We start from the raw sequence: 13,012 nt of genomic DNA on the forward strand, positions 1-13,012 counted from the left end.
AAGATTCTGATTAGAAGCCAAGAAACGTTTTATTTGGTTCCAAAACGTGCATGTATATTTTTTTGTTTTGTGTATTTGTGTGTGTGTGTCTTAACCTCTCCCAAGGCTAATTTCCTCCCACTCAGCATCCTCCTGCAAGGAATTTCATTGTAGAAAGAAGAGTGGTAGTAAATTCATGTTTGGCATGTGCTCCTTCATAATAGTGCACCTGTGATCTTTCTCTTTGGTCTTCAAGGATCATGATAGACCTGTAGATCAAGCAAAACCACAGAAATTCTAAACTTCAACTGTGTGATTTTGTTTAACATAGAGATAATTCTTTTTGTCTGGGAAGATTTTAGAGACAAAGGAGAGAACAGTACATGAAAAGGTTTATTGTTTTTTTGTTTTGTTTTTTCCTTTTTTTCTGTAAAACAATTTAATAACTTTCACAGAATAGAGTGGTTAGAAGATAAACATTGCAGGAAAAGTAAAAAGAGCACGTTTTTATCCTTGGCCACTTGAGCTCTTTGGACCTGTTGTCATCAGCCAGGTCTCAGCCTGGGAGGGCTGTCCCTGTCCTGAAGCCAAAGTTCCAGGAATGCTCATCCTTGGCCACCTCACTGATTGCTTTTGTTTTTGTTTCCTTTTGTTTGTTTACCTTTTCTTGAGAGTCGAAAAAAGTGAGGTAGCAGAGTAGCAGGTGGGTGTGGGCCAGATGGTGCCTTCCTTCATTAGAGCCTGCTTGAGATTTTATAAACAGTGGACGATTTATTTTCCCTAAATCTGTTTTCATCTTATGGGATTTCCAGTGACAATGCGTATGTAGAGCCCAGAAAGCACAAAATAATGATCCCACCCTTTGGTTTTTGAAAAGGAGGGAGGCTCCTTGTTAACTCTTGGTAAACCGAAGGTCACTTGTCCTCTGTTCTTAGAAAGTTATCAAGATACACCAGTTCATGGGATTTGAACATACTTGGAGGGGAGGAGTGCTTTCAGACGTGGTTTGCTCTAAATAGGAGTAGTATCTGGTTTTCTTTTTAGGTGTGGGACTTCTAAAGATGTCAGTAAACCCTAGAAGGCCAGTTGTTGTGACCACATGTGAGCCTTAAAAACAACATCGTTCTCTAGGTCTGTGTCTTTATTCCCGTCCTGCCCCTGCCCCTAGGTTCTTCAGAACCGTTTTTTTTTTTTTTTTTTTTTTTTAGATTCCATATATATGTGTTAGCATACGGTATTTGTTTTTCTCTTTCTGACTTCACTTTGTTTGACAGTCTCTAGGTCCATCCACCTCACTACAAATAACTCAATTTCGTTTCTTTTCATAGAGAATGGACTTGAGGACATGGCAAGGGGGAAGAGTAAGCTGGGACGAGTGAGAGAGTGGCATGGACATATATACACTACCAAATGTAAAATAGATAGCTAGTGGGAAGCAGCCGCATAGCACAGGGAGGTCAGCTCGGTGCTTTGTGACCACCTAGAGGGGTGGGATAGGGAGGGTGGGAGGGAAACGCAAGAGGGAGGAGATATGGGGATATATGTATATGTATAGCTGGTTCACTTCGTTACACAGCAGAAACTAACACACCATTGTAACGCAATTACACTCCAGTAAAGATGTTTAAAAAACCCAACAACATCAGACAATTAATTATTATTTGCACAAGATTATTGTTAACCTGGGGTGCATCATTTGTATTGATTTGGGGACATTTGAGTGTGGAATGCATTTGTTTAAATTACTTGTTTACTTATTCACCATAGGGTTCCTCAAAATAAGACCTGGGTTATAGTGCTTTTTTTATTTTCAGAAGATATCTTTGGAAGAAAAAACTTAGGCAGCTTTCCAAAATAACAAAAACGTATTTTTACCAGTCCACTAGTAATGTAGTGTTGAGGCCACTTTTTCTTGAACATCTATTTTTTTTTTTTTTTATAGTTTTAGGTAATTATGTTCCAGGAGGTCATGGTCATCACATGTTCTTTTTTTTAAGGCAGTATGCATATTTCAGCTGTTATGTTTGAACTTACTGGCACTATGTGGGTTGCTTTAAGATTGAGTAATTCATGCCATGGTTGTTTCATTTGGTGAAAAGCTGGCTATGACCAGAGAACAAACTATAAGGAAATGGTCCAGTTCTAAGTTTGTGTTTGTGTTTGAGTATTTTGGGTTCATTCATCTCTTGCCAATCTTAGTTGTTAAGTAGTCTTCTTGCGTACGTATTTACATCATCCTCAGAACCCTGTGTTTCTGCCTGTACTGGTTTGTAAGGTAGAGCCTCATGCTTCGAGTCTACCAGGAAAAGCCTCATTTACATCTCCAGCAAGAAGGACAGAGGGCCTGGACTGCATACTCGCTGCCAGAAGTTTTTATAGTAATACTCTGTATCTAGGCTCTGGCTCTTGCCATTAAATGTGCTTTTTATAGAGTACCAGGTTATAAATGTAGTGCAGCTACGGCATATTAATCTCACTGCAGAGATTTAATGAGGCAGTTGTTTTGCGATGGACAGTACTGGGAGCAGAGAGCAACAGAGTTTTACTTTACCACTGAGCTGCAGAAATATTCCTTGCCTGGTAATAATTATAACCACATGATCTCTTAGTTTTTCTTTCTTTTGCCAGTGCTTTTCCATGCAAAAGTGGCTTGGAAGGAGGTCCATTTCTAGGCAGTGAAATGGATTGGAAATTGGGCTGTTTTCTCAGTGGTTTGACATTTTAACTTTGATCAGGCATGGAATCCTTGTTGCACAGAGAGAAATATGTAGGATGAGTTTCAAGAATACAGATAGCCTTTGCCAGTCCACTGAGATGGGTTTTAGATATTCATTACTTTTACTTGACTTTTATATAGGTTATAAAAAGTAAATGTGGTGAAACCTCATTTTTACATGGACAGAACAGAATTTCTGCTGGTTGGCCTTAAACTGATCCCACACTTGAAATTAATTGACGTCCATGGGTTTATGGCCTCCAACACTTTTAAGCCAGTGCAGTTTTTCATTTTCCCCCAATTTGTAATTTTATTAAACCAAGTTGTAGCAATAACAATGCTTATGAAGAGGAGGATGAGAAGAAGGAAGGAACCACCCGCCAGGGAACATAATAAGGGGAAAAATTACACTTCTTTTAAATTTCCATTTACAAGTAACGTTAACAAAATCGGAAACAGAGAGCTGCCATTTATTTTTACAGTAATAGTTGTGTCTTTTATCCGAGTCTGAACACTCTCAGTCCAGTGCATCATAGGGACCCTTTTGAAGGGATGAGCCTGCAGGTTGGTTGGGCAGAGGTCATCTGTGATGGATGAAACGAATTTGGGTGGCCTTCTCTAGGGCAGAGGACAGAGTGGTGCCTGTGGCTATGATGGGGTCTGTGATGGCAGTGCAGGGGGGGTGTGCGGATATCTTAAAATATTGCCCTTTGGGTGGGTTGGTAGTACAACAGTAGAGTTGGAATAACAGCTGTTCGTCCTGCAGTGGTGTTCGGGTTGGAGCAGTGCTTACAGGGACGGACCTTGTATTTATAACTCCTTGGGCTGAAGTCAGAGGTCTGAATGGCTAGCAGAGCAGTACAGTTATTTCTTATGATTGACTCTCAAAGGGCTCTATAAAAACTACATAACTAAGGCCATGTGCAATTATTGAAGTGTAGCCGCCTGTGGGAAAGAAATGGTTGACAGTGTCAGCTTTCTAGAATCTTCCTACCTCAGCTGCCATTAGGAATGGAAACTCCTAACGCAAATGAATGCATCTTTCATTTTGTTTTTTCTGTTTTGCTTTTTTTTTTTTTGGCTGCGTTGGGTCATCGTTGCTGCGCGCGGGCTTTCTCTAGCTGCGGCGAGCGGGGGCTGCTCTTCGTTGCGGCGCGCGGGCTTCTCATTGCTGTGGCTTCTCTTGCTGCGGAGCACGGGCTCTAGGCACACAAGCTTCAGTAGTTGTGGCACGTGGGCTCAGTAGTTGTGGAGCACGGGCTTAAGTTGCTCCGCGGCATGTGGGGTCTTCCTGGACCAGGGCTCGAACCCGTGTCCCCTGCCTTGGCAGGCGGATTCTTAACCACTGCGCCACCAGGAAAGCCCTAAACCCATCTTTCGAATGGGCAAGAAAGAATTCCTCCTGGATGTGGAGGTTGGCCAAAAAAAAAAAAAAATCTACTCTCAGGGAGAGAGTCTGAGTTTCCAGGACTCATTGTGCTACACCAAAGCATCATAGGCTATAATCGCACCCACCCCCCAGAGGGTCCCTCTTAAGTGGTGACCTAAAAAACAATTCGCCAGTTGGCTGGAGCTTGCGTCCTGAAGTTGCAGCAGAAGTGAATAAGCTTGACTGGCTTCAGCCCCTGAAGGATTCTATCTGTAAATGCAGAAGTGGAAGCAAAACCATTTTTTATCAGTCTTAAAATGACCCTCATTTTAATAACTAGCCACAGTGTCAGAAGCATGGACTGGGGTCATTCTTTAGTTGTTAAGAGCTAAAGCATCATGCAGGCTTCCCTATTTGTTTGATATTTTTGATTTGGATTCGTGTAAAGTGTCCATATCCTTGAATAATAAGGGAGGCAAGTTCTTATCATTTTCGCTGCATACTACTTAAAGTATTCAGAGTGTCTGCTTATTTAAAAACAAACAGGCCTGCAAACTTGATGCATAGCATTTAAATAATCGTATTAAAATTCAGACCTAGCAGCCACATTTCTCTGAGTGCTGTCAGTTTTATGAGAAACTGGAAAATCATGCTAAACAACCGAGTGTTCAGTGTACGCCTGCTGCCTTCCACCAAGTGTTTAGCGGTGTTAACGGTGTGCCGGCCAGTTCGCCATAATTGGGACGGTTATTTGTTTTCCTGAATTACTCTAATTTGGCAGTATTTTACCACTTGGTTTTAGCTTGTTGGAGCTCTTTGAACCATTACCTGTTTCTTGTGTCTGTAGCTCTAGATGAAACATTTGAAACCAGCAAAGGCAAATGTGATGGATTATACAGTGTCAGTTTTGGAAAATGTAGGCATGTAGGTGCTTTTGAATTTGGAGATGACTGGTCTGTTCCTGTTTACAGAATAAATACCAGTAAAGGACTTTTTAGTATACTCTTTTTTTACTCCCTCCTCTCCCTTCTTGTCATCATTAAATAATATTTACTAAACACTCACCTGGACACCATGCTGTGCTGGGCAAAGTACAAGACAAACGAAAAAGATCCTGTGATTACTCCCCCAGGGATGAGCAGTCTAAACGCCAGTGGGTTGCAATGGGTACTGCGTAGAGTGTTGAGTTAATTTTCCAGACGGCAAATCAACTCAAATTACCAATTTACTTAAACACGTTTTTTAGGTTTTTTTGAAAATAAACAAAAAAACAAAACTACTTGCCCTTTGATTTGGGAATTCTGCTTTTGTTTTACAAACCCAAGAGATTATTATATATGTTGACATGTAAGTTGATTTTGGTATATGTGAATCATTTGAAGGGTGGTGGTATAGTTACGTTTATTGCAGATGTGTAGAAAGGCTTTGGAATAACTTCCAGCCAAAGGGGAGCACCGTGGCTTGTAGAAATAGGTTTGTAGAAGCACGTGACATGCAAGGTAGCAGGAAGCACTTTCCGACAGCGGACAGTGGTATGGTGGCACTTACTGACTTTTCTAAGAAGTCTGGGCTAGTTTGATCCTGTGAATTCTGTATCGTAACATTGCAAATATTTATCCTCCCATATCTAAACAAATTGACTACAGATAACACATTACATATTTCTTAGGTATCTTGATACAGTTCTTTTGTAACTGTTCATGGAAGATTCTATTTTGAGACATAATTTATTTCTGACTTTGGAGGACTTCTTGCTATTAGAAATGAATGTCCCGTAAGTTAAGTCACAGATTGTATTATCCTAATTTTCCCTAAAGAGGCGTCTTCTCTCCCTCTGTGCTTTCCTGCAAAGAGGAGCAGTGACACTAGAATGTTTGGGGATACGTCGCTAAAATGAGGCAAAAGACAGCATAAAGAAAATCACAACGTATTTATTGAGCTCTAAGTGAAAATATTGCATGTGTTTTGCTCTCTTATGAATGATATTTGTGTATCATTCTTAGGGTTACAATGGCACTATTTTTAGTTTTCCCTCTATTTAGCTTTTCGAAACTGATAATGCCGGTTCAAGTTGTTGACTTGATTATAATTTGCAGTTGCTCTTTGTATATTTTGTTTTATTTTTTGATGATTTTGGAAACAAGAGACATACCAGTACATTTACACTTGAATTGGTGCTTGCAAGAATGTTATGCTATGTGATAGAACTTATTTTGCTATTGCTGTCTAACAAATAATGGGGTAACTGTGTGTTTTGACCAGTCTATAAGTAAAGGTCAATTTTGTGCCTATGGTAATTAGCTTAGCTTACTCTAGACTTTTGGCTAATTCTGGTAATTTCCTGTGAAAGAGTATATTTAGCAGAAAAGGAGTTCATTCTCAAGCATAGTGGTGTTTCCCTTTGCATTGGAGACTGTTTAATTTTAAAAGTGATTTATCTCTCTCTTGTAAGCAAACAAAGGCTGTAAAAAAATGTCAAAGTTAACCTTAAGTGTGGCAAATTATTTGAAAGAGGAGCTGAGAAAAGGGCTACATGTTGGAGGAGAAAAGGAAAAACTCCAGTCATCACGAACTGACAAATTTTAGGGAAGTCTCACTTTTGATGCTTCTGTAATAAAATCTACAATAAAGCCCTCCTAGTGCAGTTTCAAGGAGAAAGGTGTTTCTGGTTTGGGTAGCAAGATGAAGCGCTGCTTTAAAAGAACCTGTCTTTAAACGCCATACTTACAGTCTTGATTTTTTTTCAGACCCCAACTGTGAACTTGAAGACAAGACTGAAGATGGAGAGGCAGGGGACTGTAAGAAGAGGCCGGAAGATGGTGAGGAGCTGGAAGACGAAGGCGTGCACAGCTGTGACAGCTGCTTCCAGGTGTTTGAGTCACTGAGCGACATCACAGAACACAAGATTAATCGATGTCAGCTGACAGGTAAACACACCTACCACTTCTCATCTTCTCGTACGTCTTCTCTATTGCTGATTTTTCCGTTTGTTTCTTGTTTTCCCGCTGACAGGTAAACAACACTTGCTACTTCTTGTCTTCTCATACTGTTCTATTTCTGATTTTTTCCGTTTGTTCCTTTTTTTTTGTCACCCCCTCTTCCAGCTGTTACATTCTTCTACTTGAGTACCTAGGTAAGTCTAGAAGCGCTTTAGAAAGAATTCCAAGATGATGGTTTACGGCAAACTCATTGTCACAGTCATCCTTAGATTTTGAATTGTACCCAGATTTTAATAGCTAATGGATATGTTTTCATTTCCTTTTTTTTTTTTTAATTACCGTGATACCTTGTAGATACAGAGTCTAACATTGGGTGGCTAAAATAAAGTTTAAAAATACCTTCTGAATAAGTTTTCACAGAAGTTTAGTGTGCACGAACTTATTTTAGTTTAAATATCATCTCAAGAGAACTTTCACTGATTGGTTGCTCTCTGCTGAGTTTGGTGCCTTTTTTGTGTTCCTATAAAGCCCGATGCTTATTCTTGAATACCACAGTGTTCACTGCATGTGTTAACTTTCCATCTCCCTCATTAGACTGGAAGCTCCTGGATGGCAGGAACTCTGTCTTATTCATCATTGTGTTCTCTGAGTCTTGCACAGTGCCTGGCCCACAGAAGGTGCTCGCTAAGGCACAGAAGCTATTCTGCTATACATTTCATGGGAAGAATCAGATTTTAAATGACAGGAAGCATGATGTGTTCAAGTTAATGGTTGGATAAAAGTAAAACTCAGTTTGCCAAGTTTCTACCCTCTTTAAAAATATATCCTGCAAGAACATACTATATGAGGCTGGGTGGGACATTTTAGATAGATATCTCTTTTTAGACTCCTGTCATTTTTCTCTTACTGATGATACTGACACTGCTCCGGTGTGTGTGTGTGTGTGTGTGTGTGTGTGTGTGTGTGTGTGTGTGTGTTTGTAGATCTCTTACTCTATCTTATTTTCCTAGCACAAATCTTTCTTCAACTAACCATGTATAGGAAATGTATTTATTAGACAAGTGGCTCTCCAGCTGTTTTCCACAGAATATTGATATTTTTGTAAGATTTTAATAGGTGTTCCATTTTAAGCAGGTTTCCTGAACAGATTATTATGGAACTGTTGGATTAAATCCAGTTAAATAGGCTTCATTATTGAAGTGCACTGTGGCTCTTCAAAAAGGGATTGCAGTGAGTCAGTTTATTAGGCCATAGACTCTCCTCTCTTTCAGAAAACCCATTATCGTTTTTTTTGGAGTGTAAGTTTGAAAATCTGTGACGCTTATATAAGCATTGCTATATACATATTTTTGTGGGTTTTGGTAACTTTTATTTTGATACAGTTCCAAACTTAGAGACAAATTGCAAAAACAGTATATATAACTCCCATCTACCACTTATCTGATTCACCAGTTTTTTACATTTTACCCTACTTGATCTGTCATTGCCTCTTCACTAATTTTTTTTCTTAGTCATTTGAGAGAAGGTTGAAGACTTCACACCCTTCGAAATATATTCGGTGTATTTCCTAAGAACAAATACAGTCTCTTACATGGCTATGGCACACTTATCAAAATGAGGAAAGTTCACATTTAACACATAGAGTACTGTTATCTAATCTACAACCAATATTTGAATTTCAACAGTTGTCCCAATAATGTCCTTTAGAGGTTTTTTTCCTTGTTTGTTTCATTTTCTTCTCATCTGGGATTCAGGATCATGCATAATTTTTTAATTGTCATGTCTCTTTTGTTTCCTTTCACCTGGAATGGTCTCTCATTTTTTGAGGAGTACCTGCCAGCACTTTATAGAATGCCCATCTGTAATTGGGTTTGCCTGATGTTTCCTCATGATTAAATTCAGGTTACATACTTCCATGGCGGGAATGCCACCAAAGTGGTGCTGTGCCCTTCTCAGTACATCAGATCAGGAAGTACCTGATGTTGACTATACTATACCAGTGTTGATGGGGTTAACACTGAATACTTGTTTTAGGTGGTGTCCACCAAATTTCTCCAGTGTTAAAATGTTGCTCTTTTCCCTTTGTAAATAATAAGTAATTTGTGGGAAGATGCTTTGACACTAAGTAAATATTTTCTCTCATGAAATCTCCATTTTAGCTTTATAATTTTTGTATTTATTGGTTGGCCTTCTGCCACAGTTTCCTTTCTTATTCATTCATTTATTTTTGTATTCGTATCACCATGGGCTTTTGGATTTGTATTTTATTCAGTGGGTCATAATTCATTACTATCATTATTTTGATGCCCAGATTGCCTGAGATTTGGCCAGTAGGAGTCCCTTTGAATGGTATTCTGGGTCAGTTTAATGTCTCCATCATTATTGGAAGACTGACTCAGTTTCTGCTGCAAACAGATGCTCCAGGCTCATCATGTTATAGTCCTAATCAATCTTTTGTCCAAGGAACCCTGGTTCCTTTAAGAGGACAAAGGTATTTAGAAATCAAGATATGGGCACTGTGTATACTCATTGATAGAGGTATATCGTTGATTATAAACCATATCAGCAGACAGAATTTAGGAAATGTATATGTGTGTTTAATATAATACATGTATAATATAACTTATAAAATGCACATATATACAAATATATACACATATATGTATTTTTCTCTCTCTAATAAGAACTACATGTTTCTATTGATACCTCTAATTCAATCCAACATTTGAGATACATTCCAATCTTTTTTCTTTCCATATTTATGACTATCCTCTCTAGCAGTGAGACACCTAGCTTCCATCATCCTCAATATATTTACTCATTTCCCGAGTCTAGAATACACATTAAGTAGTTTCAAAATTGCTTACTCATATCATCGTGATAAGCAGACCAACTAACTAGAGTTTAATAGCTGTTTATCGTTATTAATGTTATAGTTTATAATGTAGCATTTACATACAGTGAAATTTATAGCTCCCCAGTGCACAGTTTGATAAACTTTAACAAAATACGTATACCCATGTGACCCATATCCCTCTTAAGATAATTTCCTGCATCCTAGACATTTCTCTTCTCTTGACCCCTTTCTAATCAATAATGATCCACTAGAAGTAACTAGATTCTAAGTTTTTAACTGTAGATTTGTTTTGCCTGTTCTAGAGCTTCTTATAAGTACACACAGTATGTACTCGTTTTTGTGTCTAGCTTCTTTTGTTCAGCACAGTGTCTGCAAGGTTCATTCATGTTGTGTATATGAGTAATCTGTTCTTTTTTATTGCCGAGTAGTATTCCATCACACGAATGTATCCTAATTTTGTTTTCCATTCTCCTATTGGTAGACATTTTGGTTAGTTTTAGTTTTTGCTTATTGTGAATAAAGTCGTCGTGAACCTTCCTATACAGGTCTTTTTGTGGATATATGTTTTATTTCTCGAGTTAATAAGTAGGAGTAGAATTGCTGAGTCATGGGGTAGGGTATATTTAACTGTATGAAAAACTTCTGAATCTTTATCACGAGTGGTTGCACCGTTTTACACTCTCACCAGCAACGTCTATGAGTTCCAGTTGTGCATCCTTGATAACATTTGTGTTGCCAGTCTTTTTCATTTAAGCATTCTATTGGGTGTGTAAAGGTATTCTTTGTGGATTTATTTGCATTTTCTAATTCATGTGCATTTAATTGACTTCATTTAATTCATTTTTCCTCAGAATGCATAATTTTTGGAAAATCCCATTAAATGCAGTTAGTATGATTCTATTTTTAGTGGAATAGCTTTAAAGGGAAGCTTTACTTATGTGGAGTCAACACTAACATTAAGGTGAAGACATGGGAACCTAACTGATATGGCCAATATAAACTATGCCAGCAAGAAATCTTACCTTAGGTGAGAGTGGTGTATCTCTCATGTGAAAGATTAACTTTAAAATTCAATACTAAAAAAACCTTGAAGTTCTATTTAGTGTTTACGTTTTGTTGAGTTCCTGCCATGGAAATATCCTTATGTTCAGCTCTGTGAAGCAAAACAACAACAGCAACAACAACAAAAGAAACATTATTCCTGGATAACTTTATATATTATACAATAATATATTTCTTTATATATTATACAACTTTCATATCAGTGCAGAAAATGCTGGATTTTCAGCACGTGGTATGGTGAAGATAATATCTATGGGTTAAATACTTTTTTCTTCAAAAACCTCAATCCCTAATAAAATATTTGGTTTATTTTGATCTTAAGCTTTCTAAAAGCTTAGAATCTAGTCTGTGCTCACATCATTTTATCCCACAACATTTTAAACAAAGGAAAGAAAACAGTCTTATTTGTGACTTAATGAAACATTTCAGGAAAGGTACAGCTGATGGGTCTTTGTCCTGTTTACTGATGTTCAGGGTGATTTCTTGGGGAGGGCGGTAGATTGATGAGGGGAAAAGCAGAAGTGGAGGATCAGGGAGAAAGCAAAAGGGGGAGAAACAAAATCAGGAATCCTTCACATTTGTTTAAAGTGTTAAAGTTCAAACTTGAGTTGAGTTAGCTAAGGGTACCCTTCAGTCTAATCTGGAAGAGATTAAAGACACTGGCAGCGTTTTAATTAAAAAAGTAATATGATGCTTTTACCTTCTTCCTTGATTAAAACCTTTTACTCTACGTTAGGAGGTCTGACTTTTCCAAATTTAGTTTCCTGCTGCTTGAGTTTACTCTCTTCTTGGTGCTTCTTCTTTTTTCTGGTGGATAAAATGCTAGTTTAGCAAAGTAGGATATTTCTAGTTGTTTTCTTTTTCCCTTTTAGTTTTACTCTTTTTTGTTTTTTTAATTTTTTTTTTTTTTTGTCTTTTAACTTCGTCTAGCCCCATTTGTATCTTTGCTAATTTTCCTTTGATTCCTGTCCTTGTTTCAAGACTCTTAATTTCCTTGTTGTCCTTATATCTCTCCTTCTTTTCTCTCTGGCTATTTTATGGTCTCTTGCTGTTTTCTCAACTTTCTTCTTTGCTCCTTGTGGCTTCCCTTCTGTTAATCTCGAAGTCTTTACTTACATGTGTCGTCCTATCCATCTAGACCAGAGCCTGAAAACCTTTTGGTGAACGATTTGTATGAAGAAAGAGGGAACTCCTAATAGTGTGTAGGAGGGTTAACTATAGAGTAGAATTAGGAGAGAAAAGTCTTAAAACTTGCTGATTTGCAAAATAACACAAAACGGAGGTATTCTGTGGTCTGACACCTATGGAAGTCAGTCAGGGTAGTTTTGTTGAAACCACCCTGAACCGGTAAAAACCTGCCCTGAGATTCCCATCCCTAACTGAGTGCTTTCTTGGTAACTTGAGATCTGTTCTTTGGTGACTCTCATACCCAAGGGTGAGCTGCCAAGGTGAAAACTGACTCACTCCAAACTGAAAGTTTTGAAATCCTGGTATAGTCATGCCAAGTGAGCCTAGACTAGTCCTGGCCTTAGGAGATGCAGGTCAAATATGGACCAAGATGATCAATTTTATTTTATTTTGTTTTGCCTGTGCCACGCAGCATGTGGGATCTTAACTTCCCTGACCAGGGATTGAACCCGTGCCCCCTGCGTTGGAAGGGCAAGTCTTAACCAGTGGACCGCCAGGGAAGTCCCAAGACGATCAATTTTAGACTCAGATTTGAAAGTCAGCTCAGGGATCAAGTATGCCCCAGGTCAGTTCATGAGTAGGTACCAGTGACCTGGACTGAACTCACAGACAGCAGATCCAGCATCGGCCCAGAGATCTAGGGGGTCACACACACAGTTAATGGAGTTCATCACTGAGGGGAATTCTGGAAGGTGGGCACTGTTGTGGAGAAGCATCCTGACCTAGGAAGCAGCAGAACAGTCCCTAAGGATAACGAGGTACAGGGTGGCTCTCTCAGGGCAGCTGTCCTCTAGTCGGCAATCCAACACGTGTAAGTAAATTATGTATCATCCCTGCTTGAAGGAATAAGGGGAAGGGGAAAAAAAAAAAATTAAATCCCGCTCTTCAGTTGTAGCAGGAGA

The 13,012-nt window shown here is 38.6% G+C and overlaps 1 protein-coding gene across 1 annotated transcript in view; it reads left to right on the plus strand.

Moving 5' to 3' along the window:
* The window catches only part of ZNF521 (zinc finger protein 521), a 282,046-nt gene that overhangs the window by 22,512 nt on the left and 246,522 nt on the right, over positions 1-13,012 (plus strand). The window contains exon 2 of the mRNA XM_065889774.1: positions 6,812-6,991. Coding sequence (XP_065745846.1) covers positions 6,812-6,991 — 180 coding nt within the window. The remainder of the gene's footprint in view (positions 1-6,811; positions 6,992-13,012) is intronic.

This window comes from Phocoena phocoena, chromosome 13 (assembly GCF_963924675.1).
Source record: "Phocoena phocoena chromosome 13, mPhoPho1.1, whole genome shotgun sequence".
Classification (NCBI taxonomy): domain Eukaryota; kingdom Metazoa; phylum Chordata; class Mammalia; order Artiodactyla; family Phocoenidae; genus Phocoena; species Phocoena phocoena.